The sequence below is a fragment of the Fistularia commersonii genome, chromosome 20 (assembly GCF_037954325.1).
Source record: "Fistularia commersonii isolate RoL2024-O1a breed Wild chromosome 20, RoL_Fcom_v1.0, whole genome shotgun sequence".
In the NCBI taxonomy this organism is placed as follows: Eukaryota; Metazoa; Chordata; class Actinopteri; order Syngnathiformes; family Fistulariidae; genus Fistularia; species Fistularia commersonii.
In genome coordinates, this window is record NC_141303.1 from 4199474 (window position 1) to 4218677 (window position 19204).

General features: G+C 41.1%; 2 protein-coding genes across 3 annotated transcripts; one reads left to right on the forward strand and one right to left on the reverse strand.

Moving 5' to 3' along the window:
* Positions 1 to 755: 755 nt before the first annotated feature.
* Positions 756 to 3513, forward strand: ccn2a (cellular communication network factor 2a). 2 transcript variants are annotated; one of them, XM_086167228.1, is made up of 5 exons: positions 756 to 1036; positions 1173 to 1389; positions 1521 to 1772; positions 1866 to 2077; positions 2175 to 3513. In XM_086167228.1, the coding sequence occupies exons 1-5, from the start codon at positions 974 to 976 to the stop codon at positions 2469 to 2471; spliced, it is 1041 nt and encodes a 346-aa protein (XP_086023354.1). In that variant the 5' UTR covers positions 756 to 973; the 3' UTR covers positions 2472 to 3513. The 2 variants fall into 2 exon arrangements, with proteins under 2 accessions (XP_086023354.1, XP_086023353.1); XM_086167227.1 differs by having other exon boundaries at positions 831 to 1036; positions 1521 to 2077.
* A 4770-nt stretch (positions 3514 to 8283) lies between these two features.
* Positions 8284 to 15861, reverse strand: chga (chromogranin A). Its single transcript, XM_086166892.1, has 8 exons — positions 15572 to 15861; positions 15252 to 15301; positions 14463 to 14556; positions 12391 to 12459; positions 12227 to 12313; positions 10986 to 11282; positions 10011 to 10393; positions 8284 to 9096 (listed from the first exon to the last, which is right to left on the reverse strand). The coding sequence occupies exons 1-8, from the start codon at positions 15615 to 15617 to the stop codon at positions 9013 to 9015; spliced, it is 1110 nt and encodes a 369-aa protein (XP_086023018.1). The 5' UTR covers positions 15618 to 15861; the 3' UTR covers positions 8284 to 9012.
* Positions 15862 to 19204: the final 3343 nt, after the last annotated feature.

Here is a 19204-nt window from a genome sequence, read left to right on the forward strand (position 1 = left end):
GGATGCCGATCATCCGACTTACCAATCATGCATAAAAAGATATGATAATTTCTTATGCTAATTGCAACCTCTTCATTTTAGGTGTGCTGTAGTAAAAGCTGCAACTGGGGCACTAATGTCATTGCACAAATATGCAAGTGCAGCGTCCCAGACGGAGCCACACGAGTGCAGAAGACAAAGTTACAAGACAACAACAGTGGCCAAATGTCTGCGCCGGAACGAGCACCTCGATGATAATCCGGCGCACGCTGGCGAGTCCGATAAGTTTTTCCTTTCCAAACCGCTCACCGTTCATATACAAAGCTACACGCTGTTTTTGCGTCTTTGAATACAAAGCTGATGATCAGGTTTATTCCATTATTTCCAGTTTTTCTTCCCATGTAAAATAAATTGTACAGTCACTCTTGAGCCATGCCTTGCTTTTTTTTTTTTTTTTTAAATTAATATTTATAGGCTGTCTGTTTGTGAAGTCAGGCTTCAGGAATTCCCAGTGTGGGGTCCCAGGCTTCTAACCAGACTTAACCTCCCATTCCAGATGAAAGCCTCTGTGAGAGAGACAGTGTTGTTTGGCCCGAGCAGCAGAGCCTTTCCTTCAGACAGCAGGAATGTGGGATGTCTGGAGTGGGGGTCAGGTAGCGAGGAAAGAATGCCAAGTATGTCCATGTTTGTCCAGGGCTGGCTCTCCATTCAGCCCCCAGTGACGTGCAACGAGGGCCGGCGACTATAAATGCAGCTCGGCTCTCCAGTCAGAACTCAGATCAACTCCACTACCGAAGCTAAACTTTAGCTTTCACCGAGAAAGAAAAGAAGGAAGAAAGAGTGTGACCGGAGCGACGACGACGGAGAAACTCCACGACGAGACAAGAGATCGACTTGATCACTGAAGGTTTCTCCGGCTCAAACTCCTGAGACTAAGGGAAGATTTTCTCAACGAGGCTGAAAGAAGAATCCTAACCTCTTGAAACGCCGAAGCATGTCTGCTGGAATGAAGAAAATGATTTTGCTTCCTTTCTTGTGCATCCTGTCCTCATACATGGTGAGTGGGCTTAACTTTTCAAATGAAAACTAAATACTTGAAAGACGCTACATTGTCGATCCATAATGCAGTTTTTTTTTTTTTTTTTTGAGTTTATATGTAACCGAGCACGTGTCTCTGTGTGTTCTGTGCTCAGGCTGTCGCTCAGGAGTGCAACGGCCAGTGCTCGTGCCCCTCTGCTCCTCCCCAGTGCCCCCCGGGAGTGAGCCTGGTCCTGGACGGCTGCGGCTGCTGCAGGGTGTGTGCCAAACAGATGGGGGAGCTCTGCACTGAGAGGGACCTGTGCGACCCGCACAAAGGCCTCTACTGTGACTTCGGAGCCCCCATCAACAGACGCATCGGGGTGTGCACAGGTGAGACGACGAACTGCCGCGCCCGAACGTTTCTATTTCGCTCATTTGCCGTGAAGATACCCGTCTTTAAAACAGCAACGGACTAAATCGCGACGTTTTCCCTTTTTGCCCGTTTTTTTTTTTCACAACAGCGAGAGAGGGAGCGACCTGTGTGTTTGGAGGCATGGTGTACAAGAGCGGAGAGAGCTTCCAGAGCAGCTGCAAGTATCAGTGTACCTGCTTGGATGGAGCCGTGGGCTGTGTCCCTCTTTGCTCCATGGACGTGAGGCTGCCCAGCCCTGACTGCCCCATGCCGAGACGAGTTAAGGTGCCGGGGAAGTGCTGCGAGGAGTGGGTGTGCGATAGCCCTTACACCAACAGCTTCATGGGATCTGTCTTACCCGGTAAGTTACGTTTGCTTTTCGGTCGCCATACCAATCGCTCCACAATGAATGATCGTTCTAATCCGGTGTTTCACCCGTTTTTTTTTTTTAAAGCGTACAGACAGGAGGAGACCTACGGTCCGGATCCCTCCATGATCAGGGAGAACTGCCTGGTTCAGACGACCGAGTGGAGCGCCTGCTCCAAGACGTGCGGCCTCGGGATCTCCACCAGGGTCACCAACGACAACCGCGAGTGCCGCCTGGAAAAACAGACGAGGCTGTGTATGGTGCGACCCTGCGAATCCCAGCTGGAGCAGAGCATCAAGGTGAGCGCCGTTACAACGAAACAGACGCACTATGCAAACTTAAGATCGCTCAAGAGTGTTTTCCTAAACTCGCTGTCTCTTTGTCTCCGTGCAACAGAAAGGGAAAAAGTGCATTCGCACTCCCAGACTCTCCAAACCCATGAAGTTTGAAATATCTGGCTGCACCACCACCAAATCCTACAGGCCCAAGTTCTGTGGTGTTTGCCTGGACGGTCGCTGCTGCACACCCCACAGGACCACCACCCTGCCCATGGAGTTCAAGTGCCCGGACGGACAAGTCATGAAGAAATACATGATGTTCATCAAGTCCTGCGCCTGCCACCATAACTGTCCTGGGGAAAACGACATCTTCGAGTCCATGTATTATAAGAAGATGATGGGAGATATGGCGTGAGCGGCTGAAGGACGATCAGAGCTGATGACTTGAAAAACAAACAGAACTCCATCTCATTTTTGCAGCTTAGTATATATATTTTTCCTTGTTTTTATCTTTACATTTTTTTCGTTGTAAAAGTAGTCCGGACACCTAAGTGTCCGTGTATTTTGTACGGCCGGTGGAGATCGGCCACATAGAGATCAAACAAAGGGTTGCATAGCAAGCCTAAGAGATTCCTGCACTAAAACTTCTATTTTGACAAACCCACTGTCAGGTTTCCACCCCTACCCACCCTCCTTTCTCTCTACCCGAGATACCTTTCCCCCACCCGTCCATTTTACTGTATGCATTTCTATACCTTATCTAAACTTTGACGTCCTCTCTAAATGAGGTGTGTAATAACTCCCCCCCCCACCCTCAGACCCAGAACCAGATCTGCAAACTCTAAGCAGCTGTTGCAGGAGCACGGCAGACCACAGCAGGCTAGTGTTCCCCTGTCCAAACAGGTCTGAAGGTGTCCTTGTGTGTGCGTGTGTGCGTATGAGTGTATGCATCTGTTAGCAACAGGCCCTGAATGTCAGCCTTGTCTCCGTGTCGACGCTGTTAACCGCTCACAGAGTGGAGGAAAGGTCAGAGTTTCCGTCCGGCGTGAGGATGAGGAAGAGGAAGAGGCAGCACGCTGTGTTTGGGGTTCGATCTGAAACAGTCTGCTTTGCAATGGCACTGAGAAAAATAGAGAAAAAAAAAAAAAAAAAGACATTTCGACGATTACTGATTCAGGTCCGAAAAAGGAAACCAAGTGTCTATAGTGTATTTTGTATAAAAATAGAAAGAAAAGACTGGAATTGTAATTTCATTCCTATTTTATTGTGGATGTGTAAATTGTGTATATAAATGTACAGTTTAAGTTAATTTAAAAGCCAAATGTGTTCCATGCTTCAAGGTATCAATAGTGTATTTTTTGTCAACTGTATTTTTTACTATTTTATTGAGAAGTGTGACAAATGTTACATGTTTCTTGTTGTAGCTGGAAATAAAATGTTATATTTTTTTATACAAACACGAATCCTTCTGTCTTTTATTCTGGTATTAAAAAAACAGCTTGAACTTTGGTTAAAACCCTCTTTGTTCCAAAACATGTCATATTTAAGCGGATGCCCTGAGCAGATTTAAAAGGAATGTGACCTACAGGTTACAGTAACTACATAAACATGTTTACTTCTGCAGTTTCAGACACATTTGATTGGTGCAAATAACTGAAACCTGAAAAAAAAATAATCATGTCTAAAAAGGGAAGCTCACAGTCACTTGTACAACAGTAATAACAACAACATAAATGTAAATGTATATATATATAGATAGATAGATACATTTTTTTTTTTTTTTTTTTTTTTTTACTGTTTATACAGTGTCCTACTATTATTTATTACTGTTATGTTTTACTTGAAACTCTGGCACAACAATTTTCCTTCGGGATGAAAAAGTTGTTATTCTTATTCTTATATATATACATATATACATATAGATGTACAAAAACCAAAAATGTGGAAAAAATTGATCATAACATCTACCTCCAAATCATCAATTTGGATTTCATGATCAGCCTTTTACACATTGATAAGTTCTTGTTCCTTCGATTCTGGTGAAACTATTGTTTTTCTTCAGGCAACAAAAGACAGTTATTTTTAGACAAGGAAACAGTACTTGGCACAGCAATACTAGCATCAATGCATATTAGTAGCAACCTTTCATTAAAGATATATTGTAATTTTATGAAATGCCCAAAACAATCAGACGACAATAATTTTAATTAAACTCAGCATTGCTCTATATTCAAAGAAATATTTAACAATACCTTACATCTTTGCTGTTGTTGGAATGTCAGGCTTGTCCTCTTTCTCCAGTTATTCCTGTATTCCACGTGCATCCTCTGGCACTACTTTTAAGTCTAGGTTTAAAATAAAGCACTTCAGACTTTCCATGTGTGAAAAGCACAATATAAAGAAATTCCCTTTCCTGATTCCCTGGGGCGCTCAGCATCATTATGAGTTTTATTCGCTTCTAAAAAAATACAATTGTTTCAATGTTGATAATGATGATTCAGTACAGTGGGTGGCAAATGATATCTGTTATTTCTTTTTATATGCTGAATCTCAGTATCTTATTTTCATTAGCAGTTTTGCACTCTGGCCCTTTTTGAATGATTCCCCTCCACACTTTGCTCTGTTAACCTGGCAATCACGTTTACATCCGTGCAATGAGCAGGAGAGTGTTTCCGCAGATCATTATTATGTCCGGTTGACCTTTGCCATTTCAGATATTAGAAGTGATCACATAATTGTTTTGCCCTACTGGGTTGCATTGGATTTTGTCATGAGATCATTAATTCTTGAGGTATGGCCATAGAAGTGTTTCATAAGGTCACAATGTTCTTTTCACCGTCAGTTCATCCTTGAGTCTGTGCAAAATACAACCATGTCTCCAGAAAATTATACTCCTGAGATATGGGATAATTAGAGAGGGATGGACGAACGACCCAAAAAAACAGGATGTCTCTTTCCGCAGCTGATGAGTCTTAATAACACGGAAAATATAAAAACTTGGTCGAGAAATGTAAATGTTAACAACCAGCGTGCAGCACAAATTGAAAAGCTCCAGGAGCAAATAGCGCTGGCGGGCTGATGTCGCCATCTGGTGACCTTTTCCTTTTTGGTAAGGTTCATATTTTCCAGTTTCTCTTGGTATCCAAAAATACAAAAACAAATACGCCACAGTCTCAACAACCTCCGTGAACCTGAAGCGTGATCTTCTCTTCGTGTAACAACTCTGTAATAACATTTCTGCTCTTTTGTTCTGAGTCCTGTTTAGCTGTTTGTTGGTGAACGGTAACTCTGTAAATTGGCTTTTCTTGTGGTGAAGTTACAATCTGTCGTCGCCTTTCGGTCTATTGTTTTTATCCTTTTTTCGTCGAGCCAACTGCTCTCACTGTAGGAATGATAGCAGATTTATTTTTGCACAATTGATTATTTTGAATCGCAAGTAGCCCATATATATATGGATCCGTGTTTTCGTACATTGCTCAGGGGTGAGAGATGTGAAATAACAGTGGATACACACTAACTCTAGTATTCCTTTTGTTTTGATTTTCTTGCTTGAAGGAAAGAAACCATGCTTTTCTGCATAATAATGTTTTTGCATCACATAAACATTACTGTTAGTGCGGTATTTCCATTTTTTATTGTTTTGGCGTGAAACAACTGTAATATCATCAAGGAATAAACAATGTACAAATAGGATGATTTAAAAAAAAAGTGTAATCAGTGTCCTGAAAAGTAGTTCTCAGAATCCACTGGTAGGAAATATTAATATCACCCCAGTTCTGTCTCTTCTACTGATCCCTGAATCCTCCTTTTTGTTTCTCTTTCTGTTTTATTCCCTTCTGTGTTATTTTGTGGCCCTGTCAAACCGCTCTCGTATCCACTGAGTTATTCTTTCCACCTTTTATGTTACGCATATTCCATCTTATGTAATCGCTCAATTTTCATTCCTAATCACTCCCAATTTAGTTCAACGACCGGGGATTTGCGGCGCCCCGAACTCTCGGTGTGTTTGTGTGTGTTTGCGTAGGTATTCCAGGGAACTTTATGAGGCGACCATAACACTCTCTCTCACTTATACAGTCTCTTTACCTGGAGGGAAATATCACATTTTCTATATATCTTTTCTTTCTGTCTCCATTCAGGTTAATCCTGCTCACTGCAACAAAGACCAGTTCCAGTTCATCATTCTGTCACCATAGAAACAAGTAGTATTCAGGATATTGCACGCTGAACTATATCCATGCAAAAATATGCACCCTGCAATGTAGAGTTCAGTCACAAATCTGAGTTCTGAAAACATCTGCTTCGCCAAAAGTGGACATTATAATAACTCCTAACACTAATGTAAAAAGTAATCGTTATTATGCAGGCAGTTATCTAATAATTGGATGTTTTTGTCAAAGTGGTCGCTTCAAAATGAGTCAGAAAGTTCCGATGTGTGTTCAAACTCTGTGTTTTGGTATTTTTGCAGAAGACGGAGGAAGTTTTGCGAGGGATTGCAAGCGGTTTTGGCACAATGAAGGAATGTGTTAATGTATTCTACACTGCGAGCTCATGACTAAAATATCCACCATCTGTTTACGGGAAGACGCGGCATCACTTTATCTGTTATTTTTGACAACGTTGACATTTGCTTCTTTTAAAAATATTTGTTTTACAATTTTCTTCAGCTGCTTACCCGTGGCCAAAATCCAAAGGAATTAATTCATGGAGGGAACACAGATATTCCATTGTCCCTTCACTTTTATGACTCCGGATTATCTTGTGTTCCACCTAATATAATTTACACTAAAGGAAGGAGAGAGTGAATGGTTGTGTGAGTAAGTCAGTGAGTGAGTAAATTAGTGTATGTTTTTATGTGATGCGAGAATGAAAAAGTCATCTTTTCATAGATCTTTTTAGACATTTGAGCTTTTTTCACATCATTTCACATGTTTATCCAATGTGAAAAAAATTGGTTTATTTTTATATCTTTAGTAGCATTTCTCTTCCTAATCTCATAATAATGCTCCTTTATTATTGTTTCTGTCAACCCGAGTAGCGACCCCAGCTATTTAATTTGCCTTTTGTTTTGTTTGATAAACTGAGTTATTATTAAATGACGTCAATGCTTTATCCCTGTCTTTTATCAGAATAAGAAAAAATGCGGAGGATCGACAAGCATCAAAGATGTCACGAACAAAATTCATCCCGGTGAATAAAGCTGGCTCCAGGGTGTATTCCGGCTGCAGCGCGGCTGCAGAGGAAAAGTCCCAACCTACAACCATAAGATCTCCATACAGCAGGAGTGACTGTTTATCATCACACGCTTCGCTGAGGTGACGGGGCAGCACCTCCACCACGAGCGGACGGGACTTCATTCTCGCTGAGGAGATTCTGTTCGGTGATGTAAGTCCTTTAAGATTAAATTAATAAAAGACGGGCCTGCTGAGAGGACACAAAACTCTATTGAATCCCCTGCCCCCAAATGTCAATACACCCACCCCCACTCCTGCAGATGGCGCTCTGTGTTTGCCGACACCAAGCTCAAGTTTGAAAGTTTTCTCAAGCAAAATGTGGCCTAATAAGTTACATGGATATTTTTTGGAAAAAATGAAGTCTTTTTTTTTTTTTTTTTTTTTTTTTTTTTTGAGGAAAACCTTGTTTTCGGTTGTAATATGAGAACTTAGGAAGTAAGCTTGGCCAGAAAAAGATCATAAAAATGACCAAAAAAAAAAAAATGCTTTTTTGCAATTTATATTTCCAATATCCCCCTCTTTAATTGATTTTAAAATTCCCTCCTTGGGCAGACGTCAAACAGTTTGATTCAGTTCAACGCTAACGCTTTCCGATAGGTGCGAATTCGATGCCAAAGGAATGCGGCGAGCCTGTAAGCAGCCCGTGGAACACAAGGATGGTAAAGGCTGTATATTTTCTACAGCCATAAACATCGTGCATTCGATTAATATTCATATTAATGACCGCGGCCTCAAAGTGCGCGAAAAAGGAGTCGTAAAAAAAAAAAAAAGATTAAATGTGCATGATACAGTAAACCATTAAATTAACCTTCACTGTGGTAGCGTGGTGGAAAACAACTTAATTTAATCAAAGAGATATAAATACCAATAACGTTTGCATGAGCGAGTATATGTTTCAGACATTTGTTTTTTCCAGCGTCCTAGATTTTAGATAAAATAATAAAAAAAAAAAAAATCCCTGTTGAGAAAGTCATTAAGACACCTACGCGTGTGTGAGTGTGCTGACACGCTGACTTTATTGCATTGACCCTAGTATGCAAATATCTATCTGATTTGAGAGGCATTAAAATTATTTACCAAAACAGGTTTGCAAAGAAATCATTCCGTCTACTACTATTCTCATATAAGTTTCGTCCAGCCTTTATTTCATTAAAATGTTCACTGATTTTATAATTTAGCTCTATTAGAATAAGTAAGCAGCTACGACCTCTTTCTCCCTTAGCTTTGCAATAAGTGAGAATTCCACTCACTTCATGAGCGTGTGTTGACCTGATCTGCCTAAATTTCCCATAAATCACCGTTAAAATAATTTGCAAAGCAGCTGAGATGTGTATACACAAATGATTGTCGGTGAAAAATCAAAGAAACTAAATTATCATTCTTCGCTGAGAGAGATATTTCTGCAGGAGCCTTGCACTAGGTTTGTGTAAAATGGTCAATTTAGGATCCTGGTGGGTGAAATCTAGTGTTTTTAAACCGCGTGAATAACAATGTCAGGAGGGAAGGACGCCACAGAAGTGTGGCATCCTCCAGAAAAATAGAAAAAGATAAAATCTTCACATGTTCATGCTCTCTATCTGTAGCAACCAGGCAGCTGGGAAGCGGAGGAGGGCGAGGAAGATCATAATGTCAACCACAGACCAAGCTCTCTCTCTCTCTCTCTCTCTCTCTCTCTTTCACTCTCTCTCTTTCTCTCTCTCTTTCTCTTTCTCTTTCTCTGTCTCAGCCTCGCCGCAGCTCGTGGAGTTTCTGGGCAACGTTTTCAAGCTCTGATTCGATGGCTGCCAGACTTTCAATCTCTGGCTCCTGCAGACACAATGAAAGGAAAAAAAAAACAGCAAAAAAAACGGAGAAACAGAAATCATCTTTTAGCGTTCGTGTGCAACAGCACTGGAACTATTTCCACATTCTTCCTTCACCTGGAAAATGGAATTTAGTCTTAAACGGCTCGTGGTCTTCAAGTCTAGTTATAATCAAAATAGTTGCATTTGAAGACAAATAGCAAAGAGGGCAGCTTAGGATTGATTTTGACAAGTAATCACTGAGAACTGTGAGATATTCAGATTAAAAGTCATCAGCAATGTATGAGATAGCATTAATCATTTGGAGTTGAGGATTATAACTGACTGATAACGTTCTTCTGTCGCTGGTGAAATTATTTTTCCAGTGAAATGTAATTCCAGAATTCTTTTTCGACTCGGTGAGAGGAAGTGATCGAACACGCCAGCGAGTGGCAGTATTCTGCCTGTGAAAATTCAAGGATTGAAAAAAGATTTTTTTTTTTTGTGTGTGTCCAAAATCAGATGTCAGTTCGTATCTTTAACTTTCGCTACAAAACCGCAATAGATGTCTGGCTAGACTGAAAGCTTGTGTTTAAAGTCGGGCCAAGGATAATTTCTTCCATTCTTGCAAAATCTGATTTCCTTTGACCTGAGTCAGCGGAGACACTCAAATAGAAAAAATAAAATAGAACTTTAAAAAGCCCGTATTGCGGATTTGTCTCCGGTAAGCAGCCGATAAACTTCTCGTTTTTTAAAATTTCTCGCCTGGCTTTTTAAAAAGGCCGCGCTGTTTATTTCAGCTTTGTGCTAAGCTAAGCTAACCAAGCTCTGACACCAGCATGATATGAATGGAGATCCGAACATCTCTGCCCACATCTCCATTCCCCAGAGCTGCTAAGTGCTAATAAAGTTTGGAAATAAAAGGGAAGTACAGCAAACCTCCGATTTTCGTCCGGCACTTCCCTCCTCCTCAGACACCCTCCTCTCCTCTGGAGCCCTTTGAGCGATCATGTGCAGCTCTTTCTCCTCCGGGCTCCTCTGTATGTTTCTTTTGTTTTGGAGAAGATCCTCCTCAGTGACCTCCTTCGAATGGCTGGGCTGCTCTGGCGACTTTCCCTCCTGGGCAACAGCTTTCTTCTTCAACAACAAGCCTTTGGCTCTCTTAGTCCAGCGCTTCGGGCTCTCCGAACTCCCTCTTTTCACTTCGCCCTCGTCATCCTCTTGGTTGCGTGAAAAGATTGCAGATTCATCACCTTCGCGGTGGAATTTCTTCTCCTTTGATTTGTTTTTGCTTGCGCCCCTCTTTTCATTAGCTCCTGCACCTGAGAGCATAAGAATATTAGTCAACCACCTTCGCCCATCAGCAAGAATCCACTTCTCGTAATGAAATACGTCTTGCCAACTGGCAGGTTTTCCATTAGCACTGATGGACGTGCTTTATGGGAATTAAGCGCGGTGGCAGAAAGCGACCAACTTGGCTGAAGCTCGGCTTCGACGTGGCGGAGAGGAAAACGGGTCTACCTATACCTTTGTGTTCTACCGTCTACGTTCTTATAAGGATCGTATCCTAGATCGTTCCAGCTGTGCACAGCGGCTCATTTGAATTCCGGGACGTGAAGATATGTAATCAGATCCGATGGCGTGCTGTCAGAGGGCCGGCCTCGCTTCCCTGCGGGGCCTGGATTTCATCACGAATATGGAAGCACTTCCATCAATCAGCCAGGCCCGCGGTGGCAGGAGGTTTCATTTACACCGCCGCTCTCCTTTACGCCTTTTATTATTTTAGTGAAAATAAATCTGAGCGGCTATATATATATATAATTATGAATATGCGCGTCATCCGGTTTGTTTATGTATCCTGAGTGAAATGATAAACAAAAGCCATAAGTAATGGAGTAATGTCTGCAGTCTTACCCTTCATTATGTCCTCCATCTTTTTGTTTATCCGCTTCGCTTCACGCTGCTCTTCCCCGTCGCTTTCTTCATCCCTGCCCCGAAGCCAGCTATCCACAGACTCAGAGGCACGACTTTCCGAAATCTCGCCGCTCTCCCTTTTCGCTTCAGTATCTCCACGGGCGTCTTTGTCCCGCTGTGACTCTCCGTCTCTCTGATTCTCTTCCTGCTCATTCCCTTCATCCCGATTCCTCTTCCTTTCCTGGGTCAGGATGGATCGTTCGCCGGGGCCTCCTAAAGCCTCCAACATGGATCGATCTGAAAACGAGATGATGGCAAATTCAGTTTGCTAGACGAGATTGATTTTTCAATGAGGAAAAAAAGAAGGTCAAAGATGTGATGAGGACATTGAATGTGCGCGTATATGTTTGTGTTATTGCTTAAAATAGTGAAAAAATTGGACCGATTTTGTTTACATTTATTCCCTGTGGTCATCTGAGTATTAGAATTGTTTGATGAAGAATGATTATTTTTAGGCGAATTTTAAATTCCAAAATGTTAATCCTATTTTATTTATCTATGCTTCTTTTCTTTCATCCATGAGTTTGGGGCTTTTATTCCGAAAAAAAAAAAAAAAAGGAGACTCCTTATCAAACATTTTTAGGTCAAGCAAAGCATTAAAACACCTCAATCAAAATTTTCCATAAAAAATTAGAGTCTATAAACAATTATATAAGCTTGGGTATCATGGGCTGAGAAGTTATATATTATCAATATTTGTTTATTGTGAAACAAACAGTAAAACTGTCACTCCACTGCTTTCAGAGCACGATTACAGACACAAAGGTGAAACATATTTCTTAACTCAAATCCATTGGACTACATTTAAATGAATGAAATTACTCTGAGCTACCTTTTTTTTGCCACTTCCACCAACATCAAATGGGAAATATTAACACATAACTATCCTTTTCACAGCTGTTGCTTTTTATTTATTCATTCTTATTTTATTTTTTTATTAATGGATGATGTTATAATGATCTACATCCATCTTCGGTTACTCCCACTCTTATAGTTGTATTAACTCACTCGCTGCTTTTTCATGTTTCAATTGAGTTTGATAGACGTGCTGGCAGTTGACATGAAACCTCTTGAAAAATCTAATTTAAAGGCAAGTATTGAGCAGTGCAAAGACATGAAACAGCAGCAAACTATATTTATTCGCGTCTTCACAGAGGTTTGGGTAGCGAAAAGGAACTGACCGGCAATATCATCTGAGCTTGGAGGTATTTGGGTGACGTGTTCCGGAGTGTCGGTGCCTCCTTGCAGCTGCGCTCTCTCCAGACCACCTGGAGTTAAGAGGAATTCATTCTTTTTCTGAACTCGAGATCTTATCATCTATAGCGGAGAGAGATCTCCGACTCACCCTGTGCGGCGATCTCCTGAAGCTCCTTCAAAAAGTTGCGATGGCGAAGGATGGCGACCAGCTTGTCGTCTGCACCCACCCACCCACACACACACACACACACGCAGATACACATAGATAAACAAGGGCACTGAGATGCTTGCAAACGGCCCATTGAGCGAGAAAGACAAAGTCCGACGACGCTGCCGCAGTGAACACGTGCGTGTCTCTTGCTCTGCACTTTTTAAAAGGACTCAGCAGCACGCTTCAATGGGTCATCAGAGGTAATTGCCCAGAAATTTACTGCAATAGCAAGTGAACAATTAATCATTCGGCCCACGGAGACACTTTGTGGTGAATTGCAGCAGCAGTGAGATCTGGACATTCTGCTGACCCATAAACGGCGATATGTGCTAAAGCACAAAACCGCCAGCAGACCCTCCCGTGCTCCTTGGTCGCTCTTTCTTTCTGTTATTGATTTTTAATTAGAAACTTAGATGAGCTTCAGAAGACGTCTCACTTTTCTCCATTATTTGTAAGAATACCTGTTTTTCACATCCAACATGAACATAACGGCCACAATATTCCTTTTTTTTCCCCTTGTCATTGAGCACCCAACAAAACAAATGGATATAGAGAGAATAACTGACCAAATCTCAAAGCTGCTTCATTTTATCCATTCAATTTGAGCAAACATCATTCATCGAGGCTTTTCTTTCCGCGACTTAGACTCCTCTCTCTTCTCCTGATTCTTTTCTTTCCTCCCTCGGGTGGTGTTCTGTTTCCCCTCTCACATCGCTCATCGGTAACAAATGCCCCCATTGATTTTTTTTAACAGCAAGGACGGCATCAAGGTAATTCACCGGCCGTGAAAGTGAAAAGTCTTCACCAAGCGCCGGTGACCTGTTGTGTGTGTATATATATATATATCACGCTCTGCGGCCGAGACGCCCGCATCCGGTGTCGGGGTGACCCGCGGGAATGCTTCGAACAAGACAGCAAAACTGACAGATGATAATAAGAAGCGTGATGATCAGAGAGAAGAAGAACAAACAATGTCTGACAGCTCCTGCTCGGCGTCTCTGGGAGAGGGTTACGGTGACATCCACCGACACGCCGCCATAAAATAATCACATTGGAGAAATCACAACAAATGGTTTTCATCTAAAATGTCTCTTTTTTTTTTTTTTTTTTTTTTACTTTGTGAAAGGTTGGGGCGCTTTATGGATTTTTGTGTCGTGAAAGGTTATTCTGTTTCCTCAAATATTGCGGTTCAAAAGTGTCGCTAGGCTTTTCTTAACGATTGATTTCTGGGAACGTATCGAGGTGAGACCGCATGTTTCAGGTCATCTAAACTGCGAACACATTTAGAGCGCCCAAATACAATCAGCGCAAACTTAATATCATTTGTTATTCTCTATAACGCTTATCCTGCTCACAAGGCTTGTTGCGGGTGTCACAGTACCGCCCTTCTTAATATCAATTCTGTGTAAATTCAATATTCTAATTCAAGACGGTGACTCACTTTACCGTCATCAACCAGGATCTTACAGCAGATTTAGCTCAACATCATCAGTGAACTCGTGGCAAGAGATCATGTACTTTAAGGAAAGTGAAAGTCAGGGCCACGATATTTATCCCCCAGTTTCCCTGCCGGTGACAGGAGAGGAAAAACAGAGAGGTTTCCAGAAGATCTGTCAGGTCACCAGGAGGACGCCAGCGGGCGGCTATGACCCGCTATATCAGTCGTGGAACCAGGTCTGAATCAACTAGAATCTGGATCAAAAATCAAGATTATCCTCAGCGTGATATGGAAAATCTGACCCAGGGTGTTTCCATATGTCGCCATAATTTTTATGTCAATTGATAATTGTGTTGTTGTTTTTTATTTTTTTTATTTATACTTATCGGGTCTCGATCGGTCCAAATAGCTAAGAGAAATTAAAAATGCTGACCGACGAAAAGCTATGTGCGAAGACGGGGATGAGTGATGCACCTGTAATATTTCCAGGACTTCTAACAAAATGAGGTGATTTACAAAATATACATTTTTTTTTTTTTTTCTTTCATAACGGAATAACACGTTACCTTACCTGTCCTCAGTGTCAGCAGACACTCCTCACTGACAGGCACGGGGTGCGGCCTCGACAACACCTCTGCCAGCGCCTCAACCACGCACTTCATCACCTGCACAGGTGAAAACATCAACAACCACTGTAAGGCTCGCCCGAGCAGGATACAATCAGTTTTTAAACCAGAACATAACCTTTAATAATTAATAAAGAATATTTCCACTAATGGAACTTCCTTTCTGTTTGTTTTGGGAGATGTTTTTTTTTTTCTCCTCTTGTCCTCGCTGCAGATCCAATTCAAAGATGTGACTCTGGAAATCAGAGATGATTTTCAAATTGCGTTCTGCTTCAAATCCCTCATGACCGATGACTCTCCTTTTCTAAGCATCCTGCCTCTGCATGGCTGATCTTTGGGAAAGACCCCCCCCCCCCCCCACACACACACACACACACACACACATTGTGAAAGAAATAAATAGTTGACAAATCCTCGAGGTCAGTGACTAGGACATATTGATTTACCATAAAAAATAAAAAGGAATTAACGTTTAACAGTAAATCGGGTGATTGCATTCATCCAGATCCCCTCATTTAACTGATCCATTCTCCACTGCGGCTGAAAAGATATTGATTTTAATCCAAAACAGGGATATCCCGATGGGAAAGTCCATCAAACGAGTTAAACGGCTCGGATTAAAGTGGATGTGATCATCACTGATCTTTAGGGGAGAGGAAGATTCATCTATTCAATGAGTCAAAAGCGCCAAAAATACACCATAAAAATTGGATTTTAATAAAAAAAGTACTCACCTCTACGTCGTCATTCTCCAGTTGACCCGAAGTCACCGGCAATGACAGAACTGCAGGAAGAAGAATAGGAGTTTTTTTTTTTTTCTTTCTCTGAAATGATTTCCTTGCACTACAAAAAAATAAAAATAAAATAAAAAAAATAAATAAATTAAAAAAGGCCGACGCGTTTATTGCGCAGAAGAAGCGGCTCCTCCGCCCGCAGCGCTCCGGAGGGACGGTCGCTGTCCTTGGTGCTGAAAGCCGGGAGGATCGAGTCTCCTCGGATCGGCGAGCCGAAACCCTTAGAAATGTCAAAATAAGTCAAAGAAGTGTTTTCTTACCGCTGCTGGACAAAACTGCCACGATTAATAATCCTTCCCCGATCATGTTTGGAGACGGTAAAAGCTCTCCAGGAACAGAGAAATTGCAAAGCTTCTCTCAGAAAGAGGGGGCAGGTTGCGATATTCTTAATTTTCCCTCCTCCTAAAAAAAAACGCCGGATTATGGACGCATCCTGAGCAAAAACTTGTTTTTTTTTCTGAATTTCTGGAGAGCTAAAAGCCCGGGAGCAACAGCGGGAGCCAGCACCCTCCGTCCTCTCCGCTCCTCCCGCCGACAACCCCCGGCGCAAACGCCGCCTGCTTTTATAAAGGCACACGGAAGCCGGAAATGACGTCATCCAGAAATACTACCGTACCTGAACGCACCAACGGAGGTTGTAGGGCGTGTACAGGTTAACACACACTCGTTTTTTCCTTTTTAAAAATTAAAGATATGGAAATTTCAGCGAAATACATGTATATATTTGTGTTTGAGTCTCTCTCTACATATATATATATGATTTATATATGTATGTATGTGTAAATATGTCTGTGGATGTATGTATGTGTGTAGATCACGCATGTCAAACTCAAGGTCCGCGGGCCAAATTTGGCCCGTCAAATCGTTTTATGTGGCCTGCGAGAATGTTTCAAAATGAATAAGTCAAACATACGCTAAACTTCCTGATCCCTTACCCCCCCCCCCCAAAAAAAAAAAAAAAAACGAAGAAATGAATGTATGTATGGACTGTATATGGTTTTGAGATGGCTATTTGGTAGAGTGGTGACTTCTGAATAACGACTACTGGTGCTGTGGATCTTCGGTTATTGAATTGCAATTTTTGCAAGTCGCTTTGGATAAAAGCTAAATGACTGCAATGTAATGTAATGTAATGTCATGTTACCCGCAAAGTGATGGCATTCCTTTGTTAGATCGCAGTGTATCCACATCAATGCGATGTTCAAGAAGTGGAATTGAGAAATACAGATGATCCCTAAAAAATATCCAGGAAGAGAAAAGTTGATGCAGATGGACGGCTGTTTCAAGAAAGCATATGTCAGACATTGAGTTATTTAACATTAAGAAGTAGTTACATTTATTTTACATTACATTTGTGTGCATTTAGCTACATTTACACTTTTACTGTTACATGTGGCCCTTTGAGGGTAGCCATTATGCTGATGTGGCACTCGGTGAAAATGAGTTTGACACCCCTGGAATATATGTATGCATATATCTAGTAAACAACAAAAGCAGCAACAACCGCAGATAATAATGACAATAGGAATAACAATAACGCTGAAGATGATGAGGTTTGATATCAGTGATGATGATGATAACGACAACAATAATGCATTCATTCATACATACACACAGGTAGATGCAGTATTTTTTGTTAAAATGACACACTGACTCATATTGAAATGGTCAGATAAAATATATATGTAAAATTAAAGCATTTCAAGCTTCCACAATCTCACTACCCTTCCACATTCACCACCTCACCCATTCACATCATGTCCGAACTCTTCTGTCTCTCCTTGTTTGTCCCAGCCCGCACATATCCTGCCTATTTTTGTTATTTTATTCTATGCTATTTATTTTTGATACTCCATTTATATTGTTATTTAGTTCTAGTTGTGCATTTTTCAACCTCACTGTCCTTGATGTTCCTTGTCATCCCTGTTGTTGTTGCTGTTGTCTACTTATCTGCTATCTATTTATTCATGTATATTTTGTCTTGCTATATCCTGTCTTCTACCTTTCTATTTTGATTTTTACTCAAATTTATATTCATATTTATTTCCTTTTTTTGACATTATAATGTCACGATGCTGTGACAAAGAAATTTCCACTATGTGGATCAATAAAGTTTATCTTCTCTTAGAGGTTCTAGTAGTTTGGGGATAGATATGTGCTTATGGTATAACTTGGAATATTTTGACTTCCATAATAAATTGTACCAAGCAGGATGATGGGATTCAATTTGAAATTAGTCTCCGAAGGAGTATTTGCATTTGGGATGGATAAACATAAATACATATCTTTTCGATCAAAGTAATAATAGCAATGAGATAGCGATGTCAGTGATTCCCTCCAACTCGGCATGACATGTTTAATCAGATACAGAGGAGGCAAGTTAAACAGCCTCTCAGGCCTTTTCATGGGGCTTTCAATAAATACCTCCCCACCCCCGACCAACACACACCACCAGCCACCCGACGTCCAAGTGTGTGTCTAACATTTGATAGCTCTTCTATATGACAACACACATTCACACCAAAGTATCAGTATCACGGTCCAGTGTGTTTAATGGAACAGGTCTTTGATTTTCTGATTGCAAATATTATTTTCTGTCTCCGCCATTCTGTGTTCCGGCACTGAACAAAGCGTGGGTTTATTAACTGATAGCGTCTGCTGAATATCCCGACATGTAACTAGGTGACTGTTTATTGAATGTGAACACGGTTATTGCTTCAACCGTCCCCGCGGCCATTGTGAGCAGGTGGTCCAAACACACATTTTGTCCTATTTCTCAACTCCTGACCAGAGGCAGAACATTTAACCGGCTTCATTGTCTGTCTTGCGAAGCAGCCGAGGTGTCTAATAACCTTCAGGGGAAAAAATATTTTCTTAAATCTAATTGGAAAAATATCCGAGCAACTAAAATGATTTTATATCGAGACCTTTTGATTGGACAAATCACTTGCAATTTCACTATAGGTTATATGATCGGCCAGATTAACACCAGGTACACTCGCAGCCATATACAACGTTAAATATTTGTCTTAATTTCTATGGAAATGAACTTGGAGGGAAAGATGAGAGTAGATCAGAATGCACGAGGCCCCCTGGGCATCAACGATAGTTCCAATGTGAAGTTTGAAGTTTCCAAAATGTCTAAATTATAAATGTAAATGGCGGATAAATTATGCAGCATCAGATATTACAAGAAAAAGACAGGGATATCACCTGAGGATAAGGATAAACTAACTGAGGTATAAAAACATTTATCATTTCCAGTAACACAGAGTAGGAATTAGATTTTTTTTTTTTTTTTTAATTAGACTCAGACGGGTCTGAATAGATGTTTAGAGTAAAGAGTATGATGGGGGAGGGGTCACTGTTAAACCAGGCCATCCAGGAGTTTTATATCATAATTATAGAGTTAAAGAACTGGTAACAGTGAGGTTAAATAATAAAACACAGAAGAGTGAGCTTGACAAGATAAATACAGTTAAAACAATATGACATTGGACAGTTGAGAAGTAGCGATTGTGCAGAACAGTCCTTTCCTGTTTTTGTTTTGTGATTAAATTACATCAAATTCTATAAGCACTGATCAGTAGCTGGATTAATTACTGCTGCAAAACCACTGTCTTGTCTCTAATATCACTTATTTCCATATTCTGCTTTAAACAGTCCAAAGGCTGAGCATGTTTGAAATATCTGACTGAGCCTTGTTGGACCGAAACGGAAACGGTTTTAGGAGTGATATGGGGGGGGGGGGGGGAGGCTTATTTCGACATCAGTCTCCATGGGAAACGTCAGATAAATATGTTTGCAGGGATTTGAAGGAGACTGAAGTGGTCTGATCCTGAGTCGGCCAGGAAATATATACACGGCGACACATTTACTCAGAGTGGTGTTTT

Excerpts from the sequence above, each read along its gene's own strand:
- ccn2a (XM_086167227.1), top strand. The coding sequence starts at position 974 with ATGTCTGCTGGAATGAAGAAAATGATTTTGCTTCCTTTCTTGTGCATC. Across the intron at positions 1,390-1,520 it reads ACGCATCGGGGTGTGCACAG|CGAGAGAGGGAGCGACCTGT; the intron begins GTGAGACGACGA and ends TTTTCACAACAG. Across the intron at positions 2,078-2,174 it reads AGCTGGAGCAGAGCATCAAG|AAAGGGAAAAAGTGCATTCG; the intron begins GTGAGCGCCGTT and ends TCCGTGCAACAG.
- chga (XM_086166892.1), bottom strand. The coding sequence starts at position 15,617 with ATGATCGGGGAAGGATTATTAATCGTGGCAGTTTTGTCCAGCAGCG. Across the intron at positions 14,557-15,251 it reads TGGAGAATGACGACGTAGAG|GTGATGAAGTGCGTGGTTGA; the intron begins GTGAGTACTTTT and ends TCACCTGTGCAG. Across the intron at positions 9,097-10,010 it reads GTGCCGGACGAAAATCGGAG|GAGCCAGAGATTGAAAGTCT; the intron begins GTTTGCTGTACT and ends TTGTGTCTGCAG.